The sequence below is a fragment of the Dipodomys spectabilis genome, unplaced genomic scaffold (genome assembly GCF_019054845.1).
Source record: "Dipodomys spectabilis isolate Male_0828 unplaced genomic scaffold, ASM1905484v1 ptg000067l, whole genome shotgun sequence".
NCBI classification, from domain to species: Eukaryota; Metazoa; Chordata; class Mammalia; order Rodentia; family Heteromyidae; genus Dipodomys; species Dipodomys spectabilis.
Genome location: NW_024870744.1, coordinates 3,534,269 through 3,549,711, shown reverse-complemented (window position 1 = coordinate 3,549,711; position 15,443 = coordinate 3,534,269). Strand labels below are relative to the sequence as shown.

The following is a 15,443-nucleotide window of genomic DNA, read 5'->3' as shown; positions in this document are numbered from 1 at the left end:
TCTTGAGCTCTATTATTAGGCCTGGCTGAGGAATCTGCAGCTTCTTGGCTCGATTATGCTGACTTTTAAAACTCCATTCATGATTCATCAAAGACCTTCCAAAAAAAGACCAGGGCGAGCAAGGCTATAAAGTATTACCTTAACTGTAAGTCACTTGCCTCCGCACCTGGAAAGCCTTTCCAAGTATGCATTATTTAAGTTACTTCCATCCCTACGTCCGTCCCTGGATTGTCACAGTGCACCATGTGAACAGCCACAGATGTTTACCATTTGTGACTCTCGTCCCTGTTTCTCTCCGTGTCTTGTGTTCATGGAATCTTCTGAGTGTTTAACAAGAGAAGAAAAAAAAATGTCAGTATTCAGCCAGGTGCTGGTGGCTCACTCCTGTAATACTAGCTACTCAGGAGGCTGAGATGTGAGGATCGTAATTTAAAGCCAAGCTTGGCAGAAAAGTCCTTGAGACTTCTATCTGCAATTTACCACCAAAAAGCTGGAAGTGGAGTTGTGGCTCAAGTAGTAGAGCACCAGCCGTGAGCAAAAAAGCAAAGTGTGCAAGGCCTTAAGTTCAAGTCCCAGAACTTACACAAAGAAGAAGAAGAAGAGAAGGAGGAGGAGGAGGAGGAGGAGCAACAATAATGATGGTTAGAAAGAATATATTACTTGCAAATGAACAAAAAATGGAACAGGAAACTGATGGTTTGATTCAAGAAAATCCTTTTTTTCTTTTTCTGTTGTTTTTTGGTCGGCCGTGGGGCCTGAACTCTGGGTCTGGGCGCTGTCCCTCAGCTCTTCAGCTCAAGGCTAGCGCTCTACTACTTGAGCCACAGCGCCACTTCTGGCTTTTTCTGCTTATGTGGTGCTGAGGAATCGAACCCAGGGCCTCATGCAGGTGAGGCAAGTGCTCTTCCACTGAGCCACCTTCCCAGGCCCCTTTTTTTCTTTTAACCATGATCAGCAAAATGAGTTTCATGTCTTGATCCTCACATCTGTGCTCAGCAATCTGCTTTTGAAAAACAAGGGCTGGGAAGTTGGCTCAGTGGTAGGGTGCTTGCCTTGCATGCCTGAGGCCCTGGGTTCGATTCCTCAGCACCACATAAGCAAAAAGTCGGAAGTGGCGCTGTGGCTCAAGTGGTAGAGCGCTCGCCTTGAGCTGAAGAGCTGAGGGACAGCGCCCAGGCCCAGAGTTCAGGCCCCACGACTGGACCCCCCAAAAAAAAAAAAAAATGAAAAACAAAAGGTCCTGAATGGTAAGTTTTCCCGAGGGCTAAAGTACCTGTGTGCACTGGCAGCCCAGCAGTCAGGACATGGAGAGGGGCCTCCACCTCCCCAACCCCCCACAGTGTGTCCTTAGAGCCAGGTTTGACATCCTTTCCTCTAAGACAATGAGTAAAGGAAGAAAGGGAGAGCGGGAGGGAGGGAAAGAATGAAATGGGAGGGAAGGAGGGAAATGCTAAGCTTTGTTTTGTTTCCAAAAAACACACAAACCTGAAGTTTGGGGTGAGGGCCTCCGCCTGGAAGGTAAATATTTTAAGGCCCAGTGCTGAAAATGATGAGTCTTTATCACCACTTTGCTTATTATTTTAGTTAGAAAGCCTATCCTAGGAGAATAACACAGGTGTGATTTTAGTCCTTCGGTTTCTCACGTTTGCAGATTTCAATCTCCTGTTTCAGTGATTAGCATGTGAATTTCCTGTGCAAACCTTTCTTAGCCTATTTGATTTTGTTTCTAAATAACTAAGCCAGATAAACATTTTTTTGATGTGGTTGTAAGCCACTGACATCGGTAAAACATCTTTTGTTTCTGAACATTGTTAAAGGTTGGTATGCCTCTAGACCTTTATTATTTCAGAAGAAAGCTAAAGGGCCTGGCTCAAGAGGTAGAGCGTTTGCTTAACAAGCTCAAGGCCCTGAGTTCCAGCCCCAGCACCACCAAACAAAGGGAAAAAGAAAATTGCACTGAGCTCCTATGTTCTCCAGTGGTGTAATCTACAAGGTATAACTGGATTGCTTGAACTGAAGATTTCTTTTGCTGGCCCACCTAAGGGGTGTTGGTGCCTAAAATGTGGACATATATTCCTTCCATATTTTGGAGTGTTTCGTACAAGGGGGGAAATGCCATCAGAGTTGATTGGGAATCTGAACTAGGCACTTATGAGATGTCACGATCTCAAGGTTGCTTGCATGTTTGTACTTACTTTGTCTTGTTCTCTCACTGGTTGTTGGCAGACTCAGTCTTTGTATTGTCACAGAGACCTCATGAAGAGGACGATAGGGAAGCCCACGTATGCCTTTGAGGCTAGGGACTATGTTGTAAGTTCCCTGTGACGCAGCTTTACAGTCATAGCAGGGTCACTAACAGCACCGAGACTGGGGACTGGTGCAGCATCAAACAAACAAACCCTTCCCAACGGAGAGAACCGGACCCTGGGGAAGGGAAACAACCAAAGCAAAAAACCAAAGTCTTAATTGTCTCAATTCAATGCCTGCTTCCTCCTGAAAACTTGCATGGCCAAAGACACCCCGCTCCCTCATAATTAATTATCAAATGGTCTGAATCCTGTCAGTTCCCCGAGCTCATGGTTGATTTCTTTCTCCCCCCCACCCCCACTTTTTTTTTTTTTTTTTTTCTATTCTGGCTCTGGGAAAAACCTTGAAAAGGTTGTCACTGCCATCTGAGCCGCCACTGGCTGTGGTTGGATGGCAGAACGTCTACCCAGAAAACCCAGCTAGCAGGGTGCAGCCCCAGGAATGACGCTGTGGCACGTGGTGGCTGGATGGCAGAGGACCCTCCGTCCACGCTTGTAACCCAAGGAACCAAGCAGTCATGCCGTAGAGGCTGGAGAGCAAGCAGTCCGGGGTCGCATGAGCAATAGAGTAGGACTCGATCTCACTTGGAGATCCACGCCTATTCCTCCTTTTCACTGTCCCCTTTCTTTGCCCGTGAGGTTAGTACCTGCGACTGTCCAATAACACGCGGCCTCCCGGCCCTGTCCCCGCCTGTGTTATTGACGCTTGTGGCTCACAAAGCTCTCTCATTGTCGCCTCAGCCCGACAGCTTCTTTCTGTGCGTAGCAATGCTCAAAGCGTAGCGGAGCCTCTACATTATTCCCCTAGCAGATGATTTGCTTTCTAATGTCAAGCGATCTGAAAACTGCCTGGCTGATAACTTCAGGTGGAAAACCGGCTTCAAGTCCTCAAGAAACAACTCCCCCATTCCACCCTGGTCCTCCTCTGAAGTGGCCCATTACTGGCCACAGCAGGAGACTGAACTTGGAAAGTCAGTGTTCCCTTATTCCTATTGGGGTGTAGTCTTCACCGTTTCTGGTTTCTTGCTTTTGTTTGTTTTAATTTTGAAGCAATCCTCTTTCCCGGGAGGTAGTTTCGATGTTAGAAATCAGATGTTAGAACACCAAGCAGAGGATCTATCGTTGCACACGACAAAAGTAGCCGCGTAGAGCGCATCATGGCGAGTCTGAGTTCCAGTGTTCGTTCTTTGCGGTGTTCAGTCGATCCTGGAAGAGCAAACGTTAGGGTTTGCTGGTGTGCTTTGTGGCGAAGGGACTGGGGACGTTCTCTGTTGCGCATCATAAATGTTGTCTGTCTGTACAACAAACTCGGCTTGTGCTGGGCAGATCTGTGCTGAAGCTCACAGGAGGCCGGTGCTTACCGCTGCCCACACCCGTGCTCCAGGGGTGGCCACGTGAAGGACATCTTAACGACTACACATTCTACATCTGGTTGAGGAATTTTAATCCCCACCTGTCCACCCGATATGAAAGTCAAAGGCAGAAAAAGAATCCAAGGGGGCATTTCCCATCATACTTGGTCTCCAAAATATGTATTTGCATCCTTCCTGCCAGGTGTCTGGACTCTGGGGGCTGCTAGCGGCTGAGTGAAGATCACACGCTGAACTTCCAAAATGATGATTTTCTAGTTAAGAGAGGGCAGGGATTACCTTTAATGAAGAACCACATTTCTTTTTGGTTCTTTATTTGTTTTCGTGGTACTGGAGTAAGAGCCTTGAACTAAGAGCCTTGTGTCATTAGGCCTGTGCTCTACCATTTGGGCCATGCCTGACTTTTTGCTTTATTTTTTCAGATAACATCAGGCATATATACCTGGGTCAGCCTGGGCCACGGTCCTTTGATTCCTGCTTCCCACATAGCTGAGAGGGCAGGCAGATTATAATCTGGGCAGGCATGCCCAGATTATAATGGACTGAGATGAGGTCTTCCTAGCACTTGCTAACTGGATAGATGTCTTACCTGTTCAGCTGCGCCTCCAGCCCAGCTTCTTGCTGGATGATGGAGTCTCAAGGACTTTTTAGACCCAGCTGGTCTCAGACTCTGATCCTTCTGATCTCAGCCTCCTGAGTAGCTAGAATACCTGTAAACATAACTACTCAGGAGACTGAGATCTGAGGATCACAGTTCAAAGCCAGTCTGGGCAGGATAGTCCAAGAGACTCCTATTTCCAATTAACTATCAAAAAAAGCTGGAAGTAGAGCTGTGGCTCCTGTGGTAGAGCCCTAGTATTAAGAGAAAAAAAAAAATCAACAAGCTCAGGGAAATACCTAGGCCCTGAGTTCAAGCCCCAGGACTGGCTCATAATAAGAGGGAAGGAAGGAAGGAAAAACCAAAGCATGACCAGTGAGATCTGAGCATTGAGGTTTGAAGCCAGACCAGAGAAACAAATCCAAGAGACTTCTCTCCAATTAACTAGCAAACAGCCAGCTGGAGTCTTGGCTCCAGTGGTAGAGCACTAGCACAAGGTCCTGAGTTCAAGTCTTGGTACCAGCACGAGCGAGACAGAGAGAAGAGAGAGAGGAGCCAGGGAAAGACCACGGCTCGTTTGGCCTTGTCTTGCACTCTTGTAATGCAAGCACTTGGGAGACTGAGAAAGCAGGATTAAGAGTTGCAACTAACCCCTAGTGACTCGGGCCTGTAATCCCAGCTGTTCAGGAGGGTAGGACCTCTACAATCATGTTCCAAAGCTGGTTTGGGCAGAAAAGTCTGAGAGACTCCGTCTCCAATGAACCAGCAAGAAGTCAGGCTGGAGGTATGGCTCGAGTAGTAGAGCACCAAGCCGTGAGCCAAAAAGCTGAAGCCTGAATTACAAACCCCAGTATCCACAGGGAATTGAAGACCCTCCTGGGCCGCATAGTGAGACCTTGCCCCAAACTTCCCCCCATTCCCTTAAAAAAAAAAAAAAAAGCCAGAGTGTACATCTCTTAGAATTCCCTAAGACAAAAATATGGTGGCGGTCTTGGCGTTGCAAGCCTGCGGGGGAAGTTTGCCGTCACTTTTCTCTTGGAGTCAGCCCCTATCCACTCCTGCAAGCATCCTTGCTTTTGTACCCAGGCCGAGGTGACACAGTCACCATGGTAGCGGGGACTGGCCTTTCCATAGCTCTGTTACCCCGTGGCCAGCGACGGGGTGGGGGCGGGCAGGGGGGCATCGGGGTCCGCCCCTCCCGTGAGCTTCTGCACAGATGCGCTGCCTGCTCACAGACCCACGCACATGGGTGAATCGTGTGTTGTGTTCGAGGTGGGGGCCGACCGGTGTCTGCTCTTCTGATGCGTGTTTTTTTTCTCTCTCTCTCTTTTTCCTGTTTACTCCTTCCATCGGAAGCTTTCTCTCAAGCTGGTAAGCACCGAGTCCCTGCATGCCTGAGGCCCATCAGGCGATCATGTGTGTGCCTGGGTGGACGTGTGCTCTGTGCGATCGAGCCCATGTGACGTAGTTCCTCGCGTGTCTGTTGTGTCTCCGCTGGCATTTATTAGACCTTCTAGATACAAACATTGAGAACCTAATACCGATAGTCTTAATCTTCTCAAGTGGCTAAGAATATTAATGCTTAACCCATGATTTGGTTTTCTTTATTACTAGAGGCTTAAGAGGTTGACATCGACAAACTGCGGAGATAAATAGGAGCTTATATAAATATGAAAAATTGGAGGTGGGGAGAAAAGTATGAAAAGACAAATTTAGTAGGAAAATCGATTCTCACTGAGCGCCCAAGACACAGGTGGGAAAGGCTGGTTGCTCAGGGGTAAGCCGGCCAGGGAGAGCAGAAACCTTTGGAACCTTCCAGATGCTACATGGATGTGCATGGCTGACTGGAGGGACCACAGATGATTTGGTTGGACAGTGGAAAGACCCTCCTAAGCCTTTATTTATAGAGTTACCTACTTCGCATTACATCTTGTCTCTAGTTCATTGTATAGCTGTAGTAAATAGACTAATTACTAAATGTATTAAAAGAAACGCCTAACCAACATAACCTGTAATTATACTTCAGCCATGGGAAAAAGGCTGGATAATCCTCTTGAATGCTGTGACTGAGAAAACCATAAAATAATGCACAATGATAAACCAAGAAGAAAGGCAGCACGGTGCCCAGCGGCTCACACCTATAATCCCAGCTACTCAGGAGACTGATTGCTGAGGATTGTGGTTTGAAGTCAGCCTGAGCAGGAAAGTCTATAAAACTCTTATGTCCAATAAACCACCCCACAAAAGAAAGAAGTGGAGCTTTGGTTCAAGTAGGAGAGTGCTAGCCTTGAGCAAAAAGTTCAAGGATAGTGCACAAGTCCTGAGTTCAAGCCCCAGGATACACACACACACACACACACACACACACACACACTTGAGCTGTTGCATGAGGCAGCAGATAAGAAAGCCAGCAAATATTAATGAGATGAATGTTGGCACCAGGTAATTTGTTGATGCGTGCCCTGTTTTTCATTGCAGCCGGGCACTGGTGGCTCACCCCTATAATCCTAGCTACTCAGGAGGCTGAGATCTGAGGATCATGGTTCAAAGCTAGCCCCAGCAAGAAAGTCTGTAAGACCCTTATCTCCAATGAACCTCCAAAACATCAGAAGTAGAGACGTGCCTCAAAGTGGTAGAACACTAGCCTTAGGCAAAAGAGCTCAGGAACAGCACCCAGACCCTGAGTTCGAGCCCCACAACCATCCAAAACAACCATAAAACCCAGAAAGCTGAGCAAGAACCTGAGGTCCTGAGTTCAAAACCCAGGTTTCTCCAGAAAAAAAAAAAAAAAGAAAACCTCAGTTCTCAAAAGCATAGTGTCTCGTACATACCCGGCACACAAATCACTGCCTTTCTGTCCCCTGGGGGTGAGTTAAACAGTTAGGAAGGCCAGTGGTGTGGCCGGCTTCCTCTGTCGGGGTGGGCGGGGCTGGCCGCCGGCCCCTCCCCTGCACTCTCAAGACGTGCCAGAAAGCTAGGCAAGTGCTGCTCACCTAGTTTCTGGCACGTCTTTGAGCATGTTAACCAAAGGTCTTGGAGCTGGCCTTTGTGACCAGCTATTTGCTGACTCCCGCGGTCCCCAGGGAGCCGCCAGCGCGGTCCCCTCCCGATCTGATCACAAGCCTCCCCCACCCCCCCTATTAGCAGCTTGGCAGCTTGGCTGACATTATCCAGCCCCTCCCTCCTCCCGCCCCCAGCCCGGCTTGCCCTTGTTCCAAAAGAATGGAGGGTTTTCAAGTCAAATCTCTTTTCCTAAATTCCCCGGCTTATTCTTGGTTAGTTGAATACATTTTTCATTCTTTAGGAAAACAGCCTCATTTCAGAAAGAAACACTGGATGCCACAATTTAGCTCTGCTTTCTAACAAGGGCATGTGTGTCTCAGGCCGGAAACCCTGTGTTGGTTTTAGTGTTGGTTTTCTGGGATTGAGCTCAGGGTTTTGTGCTCTGATTCAACTTTCTTGCTCAGGTCTGGTGCTCTAACACTTGAGCCATGCCCCGAGCCTGGTGTTTTGCTGGTTGAACTTTTCAGCCCAGGCTGGTTTGGAATCACAGTCCTCCAGATCTCAGCCTCCTGAATCACTGGGATGAGGACAGGTGTGAGCCACCAGAGCCCAGCTGAGATTTTTGCTTCCTACAGCTTACAAATGAAACACAGTGGAAGACACTGACTCACATCAGGAAATCATGAGCTATAGGCATGCAGCAAATGTAATTTTATTTTCTTTTGACCAGTGCTTGGCCTTGAACTCAAGGCTTTGCCACTTGCTCGGCTTGCCTGTTCAAGACTAGTACACTGTCACTTGAGCCACAGCTCCACTTCTGGCGTCTTGATGGTTCATTGGAGATAAGAGTCTCACAGACTTTGCTGCCGGGGCTGACTTCAAATTGTGATCCTCAGATCTCAGCCTCCTAAGTAGTTAGGGTTACAGGTGTGAGCCACCGGCGCCCAGCTAGAAAATGTATGGGTTTTTTGTTTTTTGTTTTTTTTTTTACTTTATTTGTGCCATTCCTAGGACTTGAACTCAGGGTCTGGGCACTGTAGCTGAGCATTTTTTGCTCAAGGCTATAATTCTACCACTTGAGCCACAGTACCACTTCAAGCATTTTGGTGGCTAATTGGAGATAAAAGTCTCATAGATTTCCCTGCCTGGACTGTCTTCAGACCTCAATCTTCAGATCTCAGCCTCATGAATAGCTAGGATGACAGGCGTGAGCCTGGGCAAACATCCTTTAGACAGCGGCTGATGCTCTGCCCCGTGGGAAGCTGGTCTTAGAATCCCAGAGGCTGTTCGATGAGGTTGTCCAGAAACTCCCTTTAAGGGGCCCAAAAGAAACAAGCAGACTTTGAGAGGCGGTGGGGGGACAGAGGCACAGGATTCCCCGCGCACGCGCTCTGAGGAGAACAGCACCCTGCTGTCCTTCGCAGGGATGGAAACACTTAGCTTTTAGCCTTAGAGAGGGAGGGAACACGCAGACCGAGGGAGGGGTGAGGTTTTGCTGGTTTGATTAAGCAAACATAAACTTCCTTCAGGCCCAGCATAGCTGCCAGCGGGGAGATGGGCACACAGACGGATCTGGCTCTAAATTGGCTGTTGGCGGATTCTGGCTGGAGTCAAATCCTTATTTCCTCCTCCTCCTCTGCTCCCTGCAGCGTGTAGCTCCTGGCCATTGCCCACGGTGGAAGCCGTGTTAATGGAGTCCACCGCGCGAGCATTCGGCTGGCACACTGGGGAAGCGTAGGTTGCGTCTGCCTCCCCTCGCTGTGGGCGTGGCTTAGGACTGCCGAGGAGGCCGGTGGGCTGCGTGGACCTCATTTCTGTTTGCACCCCCAGGGCTCCACTCCCGAGGACTTCAGCAACCTCCCGCCCGAACAGAGGAGGAAGAAGCTCCAACAGAAAGTCGATGACCTCAACAAAGAAATCCACAAGGAGATGGACCAAAGGTAGAGCGGACGCACTGGGACAGGGGAGATCTGCCACCAGGGACCACAGGGAATCCTGTGGCAGGTCCGGCTACTGGGCTGCTCTGGGAGGGGCGGGAGGTACTAGGCCTTGAACTCGGGGCCTACGTGCTGTCTCTTCGCTCGTTTGCTCAGGGCAGATGTTACCTATTACACGTGAGACCAAGTACATAAGGTGAGTGCATCCGTAGATTCTCCCTGTGGAACAAAGGCCTGCTTACGTTCTCCACGAGGGTGAACACTCGCAATGCCACCGAGTGTCGCCTCGGGCTGAGGCAGGAGGATGGAGAGTTCAAGGCCAGCCTGAGCTACTATCTAGTGAGACCTTCTCTCCACACATACACGCAAAGAAGGCCGCCTAACCAACAGCCCACTAGCTCAGCACCGGTGGCACAGGCCTGTAAGCAGGGGCGGATGAAACAAGCAGACACTAGATAAATTGTGTAATGTGAGGAAGCGATGCGCACTGTAGGGGGAAAGGGAAAAGCTGGCATGGCGGCTTTTGCCCGTAATCCTAGCTACTTGGGTGGCTCAGAAGGAAAGCCAGCCTGGACAAAAACAGAGACCTCATCTCAATGAGTCCTGGACACAGCGGGGCATCCTTGCTGCATGGGAAGTGTAAATAAGCGGATCCCAGTCCAGCCCAGCCCAGGCAGATATGTGAGAAATAACAAGGTAGAGTCTGGGGATGTGGCTTGAGAGGCGCAGCGCCAGCCTAGCAAAGCCCGGATTTCAGCTCCCAGCACCACAAGAAGAGAAGAGAAGGAGAGCAAGGGAAAGGGCTGTTCGTGTGGGGAGTTTCCCAGCGCTCCACAGATGCCGGCCGTGTGGACTCAGAGCCTCAGGAGATGTGTGCACTTGCGAAATTCTCCATCCCACTAGTTTCCGTCATTCCGTTGTATCTTTTGTTTTGGTCTGTATTGCATGATAGGTTTGGATTAAATTTGGTGATGTTGATTAAAGGTCGTTTTTGGGTGTTTTTTGTTTTAAAGGCAGGACTTCATTACATAGCTCAGATAAGCCTGAACTCCAGAGCCTCCTCCCTTAACCTCCCGAGTGCTGGGATGTCAGTTGTGCACTAGTGTGCACAGTTACAATGGGCTCTAGCAAAGAGTCATTTGCTCAGCACTTTCAACAAATAGCCGGGCACTGGTGGCTCACGCCTGTCATCCTAGCTACTCAGGAGGCTGAGATCTGAAGATCATAGTTCAAAACCAGCCCAGGCAGGAAAGTCCGTGAGACTCTCATCTCCAATAAACCACCAGAAAACCGAAGTGGCGCTGTGGCTCAAGTGGTAGAGCGCTCGCCTTGAGCTGAAGAGCTGAGGGACAGCGCCCAGGCCCAGAGTTCAGGCCCCACGACCGACAAAAAAGAAAAATTCCGGCAGCAACGATTTGTGCTTTATCCAGAGGGTCTCACCCGCGGCCCGAGGCCCCCCGGAGTGGTGTCGGCTCTGTACGGTTTGGTTTTGTGGTTGTGTGGGGCAGGACAGGGACAAGATGAGGTTGTCACTGAACTCACATGGAGACTTCTAGAATGAAGGCCAGTGTTGTCAGAGGACTTGCATGGAAAGCTCTAGAATGAGAGCCAATCTTGTCACCAAACTCACACGGAAAAAGTGCGAGGCCATGCTGTCACCAAACTTGCAAGGGAAGTTCCAAAATGAAAGCCGGTGGTTGCCACGAAACTGGCATGGAGAGCTCTAGAATAAAAGCTGTCCCGTCCCCATTTGCCTTCCCGTGGCTCCCTTGTGGGGGCCGCGGCCGCCACTCCACGCTCCACTCTCTGCTGTTTCCAGAGACGCCATTACCAAGATGAAGGACGTGTACCTGAAGAACCCGCAGATGGGGGACCCCGCCAGCCTGGACCACAAGCTCGCTGAGGCCGCGCAGAACATCGAGAAGCTGCGATTCGAAGCCCAGAAATTTGAGGTAGGGACAGGCGGGCGTGGGGGACGCCGTGGGGGTCGCGGTAGATGCAGGCGGGCAGGGTCTGGGGGCCAGGCTGCGGCCTGAGTTACGGTAAGAGGCCCCCTTCCTCGGGGGCGGCCTGCCCGGGTCACCCTGCTACCTGGAGCCCAGCCGCTCGCCCGCTGGCGTTGCCCGCCACGTCTGCAGCGTGCAGCTGTGCAGGGGCGGGGCGGCCGGCGGCAGCCAGCGCGGCCGGGCTGAGGGGCTGAGCGAGCGCGCTGGCTCTTTTCAGGCCTGGCTGGCCGAGGTGGAAGGCAGGCTCCAGGCCCGCGGCGAGCAGGCGCGGCGGCAGAGCGGGATGTACGACGGCCAGCCGCCCCCCACCGGACACACCTGCGCGCAGGACCGGGAGAGGTAGAGTATGCGTGTGGCCCCCGCCCCGGCCCCGGCCCCCAGCCCAGGCCACCTGAAAACAAGCCTGGGGTGCCCTTTCCATTCCAGCACATTCCGGGCCCGGGCAGCGCCGGGCGGTCGCTATAGTTGCCGCGTGTCTTTCTGTCTTGAGCAGCCCAGATGGCAGTTACACGGAGGAGCAAAGCCAGGAGAGCCAGGTCAAGGTGCTGGCCACGGACTTCGACGACGAGTTCGATGATGAGGAGCCGCTCCCCGCCATCGGGACCTGCAAGGCTCTGTACACGTTTGAAGGTAGCCGGGGCCGCCGCCCTCCCTGCCCGACCCCGCAACCGCAACTTCTTTCTTTCTTTCGGTCAGTTGTGGGGCTCGAACTCCCTGAGCGCTTCCACTCAAGGCGAGCGCTCTCCCACGTTGAGCCACAGCGCCACTTCCGGTTTTCGCGTGTCTCAGTGGAGATAAGAGTCTGATGGACTTTTCTGCCTGAGCTGGCTTTGAACTGCGATCCTCAGATCTCAGCCTCCTGATGAGCTAGGAGGACAGGCGTGAGCCACCGGCGCCCGGCTATTTGTATTTTTGATGTATTTAATTTGCTGTTCTTTTTCACACATCTTGAGATGAGCCCTGGCTAGCGCTCACTTAGTTTTCGTCAATACTTACTGAGAGGCACACATGTATTCGAAGGCTTAGTGGCAGCGGGTGGGCGTGGCTTGAGCACCAGTGGGGGGGGGGCAGGCAGAGGGTGTGGCCCATCTGTAGGCAAATCCACATGCAAATGGCACTGGCCCAGCTGCCCAGCCAAGGGGTACCTTCCTTCATCCCGTGGAGACCCCTTGTTGGGCCAGAGGCTGGGCATCTGCAGCAGGTAGTGGCAGGTGCCTGTGGGGGAGGGGAGAGAGGAGGCAGAAACTTTGGTGCATTGATTGGGGTGTGATTGGTGGAGCTGGAGCACAGATTAATTGTGCCGCGTGTAGGGTCCCTTAGAAAGCAGGGAGCCCGCCCGGCGCCAGTGGCTCACGCCTGTCATCCCAGCTGCTCGAGGGGCTGAGGTCTGAGGATCGCCGGTTGAGGCCAGCCCAGGCAGGAGCCCATGAGCTGCTTATTAAGATGGGAACCTAGAAGTTTCCAGGAGGGAGCGGGAGGTTTGAGGGCGGCGGGGAGGGAAGCCCGGGCAGGTGGGTACAGGTGAGAGCGCGGCTCCCCACCGGCTTGGCCCTCTTCCTGCAGGCCAGAACGAAGGCACCATCTCGGTGGCGGAAGGCGAGACGCTGTACGTCATAGAGGAAGACAGGGGCGACGGCTGGACCCGCATCCGGAGGGGCGAGGACGAGGAGGGCTACGTCCCCACGTCCTACGTCGAAGTCTGTCTGGACAGAAATGCCAAAGGTGCTAAGACCTATATTTAATCCCACTAAAACCAAAAACCGAACCTGTAAACGCTTGGAAGAGTCGGTGGTGGCTCTGGCCAGCGGTTCTTCAAAAGAAGGGTCAGCAAGTGCCCGACCCCACCCCGAGCACCCCGGGGTCCTGTGTCTCGGTTCTCCGCCATAAACAACTGTGTCTTGATTTCCCGCGGGAAGCTTGCAGCTGCCGGTGGAGTGTGTCCGCTCAGACCCGACTCACGTGGCTTCTCCCGGCACCATCCAGACATTAAAAAAAAAAAAGTTGCATTCTAGCTTTTCATGAGTACTTTAGAATCTAAGTTAGCCTGCGTGGGGCGTGGGAGAGTCTGGGCTCGCGTGTCTGGCGGTGTCTCCCTGACCCAACACCATAGGGCCTTAGGTTTTGTAACTTGATCAACACAGCCGGGCCAGCTTGCCCGAGTTTACAACCTGTCATTCCAAAGGAGGTAGAAATGAGCGCCCCGCCCAGGAGAAAGACCAAGGAACGTTGGTCCTCAAAGCGCCACTTTTCACTGCAGTAGCCCTAGATTGTCACATGATTAACCAAAAGCCTGCATGGTCCCAGCCCATACAGAACATGACAAGGCGTGCACAGCGGAGCGGCTGCTGACAAGACCAGCGGCCCTTCCCCCCCTCCCACTCCAGGTGCCATTTCTGTGGGAGAGTTTGTGACAGGAGGAGCTAGCTTCGCGGTGGCTCACGCCTGTCATCCTAGCTACTCAGGAGGCTGAGGTCTGAGGATCGCGGTTCAAAGCCAGCCCAGGCAGGAAAGTTTGTGAGACTCTGAATTCTAATAAATTAACCAGCAAAATGCCAGAAGTAGAGCTGTGACTCAAGTGGTAGAGCACTAATCTTGAGCACAAAAGCACAGGGAGAGTGCTCAGGCCTTGAATTCAAGCTCTGGGACTGGCTCAGAGAGAGAGAGAGAGAGCGAGCCACGGCATTCCAGAAAGCCCCTTTGCAAAGAAGGATTCATTTTAATAATCATTGACCATTATAAAATCAACAATTTGAACTTACTGAAAATTGTTTTGGAATTTCTGGCTCATTTTATCTGATTAACCATAGACAGAATCAAGTAAAGTTAATCTGGGCCATGTGGAAATTTGCTTTTTTTTTTTTTTTTTTTTAACCTGTACAGCAGGAGTTTGAGCTCAGGGCTCAGGCTTGCTTGCTTGGCTGGTGTTCTACCATTCGAGCCATAGCTCCACTGGAGGTTAATTGGAGATACGAGTCTCTTGGATTTGTCTGTCCAGGCTGGCTTGGAACCCTGGTCCTCAGACCTCAGCCTCCTGAGTAAGCTGGGATTACAGGTGTGAGCCACCAGCTCCCGGCTTATTTTTGTGTGTGAGACAGGGTCTTGCTGTGTAGCAGGTCTTGCACTTGGAATCCTGCCAAGTTCTAAAGTAACTATAGTTGGGAGAGAATCTATGTACCTGCCCTCTTCATCCCTTGGTCTGAGTTGAGAAAGAGACTGACTTTAGATTTTCCCATCTAGTCAGTGGTAGAAAATGGCCAAAGAAGCAGGAGTTTCCATTTCCACCCAGAGCGAACTTTGTCTCCCATGGTTCTCTGATAAAAAGGCAGAATCTCAGCTGCTACAGTTTTCTCCCGGTAGTTAGAAAGCACACCTGGAGCTAGGCAGCGGAGACACAGGAGCCCCGCCCCCTTGTGCCCCCCCCCCCCCCCCATGCCACCATTGGCCAGGCCGCCTGCCCCAGGACAGCTCCAACTCGAGTGTAATTTGTAATCATGAAGCTTTGTGTGTGTGTGTGTGTGTGTGTGTGTGTGTGTGTGTGTGCGCGCGTGCGTGCGTGCATGCATGTATGCGAGAGAGGTGTCTATAATGTACTTAGTAATTGCCAAAATATTTAATGTCCAAGTGGGTTTTGACTTCGTGTGTGTGTGTGTGTGTGTGTGTGTGTGTGTGTTTAAATTGCTTTCTGTTAAACATGTTCAGAATTCTCTCCACAGAATATATTTGTATGTACTGCAATTTAAAGCCTAAAACAGAAGCCTTGGATTCATTGTTTTAATGTGTTAGTCTCTTTGTCTGTTGGTTTATTGGTTTATTCTGCTGCCTAATGACCTTTTTGTTTTTATAACTGCCGGGGTGGCCCAGGACTCTTGCACTGTAGCTCGGCCCCGCTGGCCGCGCCACACTTGAGTTTATTATAGACACTTGGGTTCTGAGTAAGTTTTGTTTGAATACGGTCCACGTTGTTTCTCTTCTCTTCTTATCCTAAAAGAAAAGACTGTCTGGATTTTTCTAGTTGTATCCCGCACTGCCTCTCTAATAAACGACCTGTTTTCCTCAGTGTTGTGTAGTTTAAGTGATTCTTCTGCTCTCCAAAAGAAAAGGATTCTGTGTGATGAACATTTAACCTTTCCTCTTTAGTGATGGGGAATGTTTCTGGCCAAATGCTTTTTTAAAAATTCTGCCTCCTCCGTGCACTGTGTCCCTGTCCCGCGCCTTCTGTCCCT

General features: G+C 51.0%; 1 protein-coding gene across 1 annotated transcript in view; it reads left to right on the top strand.

The window, feature by feature from the left end:
• The window catches only part of Fnbp1 (formin binding protein 1), a 114,834-nt gene that overhangs the window by 96,466 nt on the left and 2,925 nt on the right, over positions 1–15,443 (top strand). Inside the window, 6 exon segments of the mRNA XM_042680957.1 lie at positions 5,631–5,645; positions 9,108–9,217; positions 11,034–11,166; positions 11,438–11,559; positions 11,714–11,850; positions 12,784–12,942. Of these exon segments, the coding sequence (XP_042536891.1) occupies positions 5,631–5,645; positions 9,108–9,217; positions 11,034–11,166; positions 11,438–11,559; positions 11,714–11,850; positions 12,784–12,942 (676 nt within the window).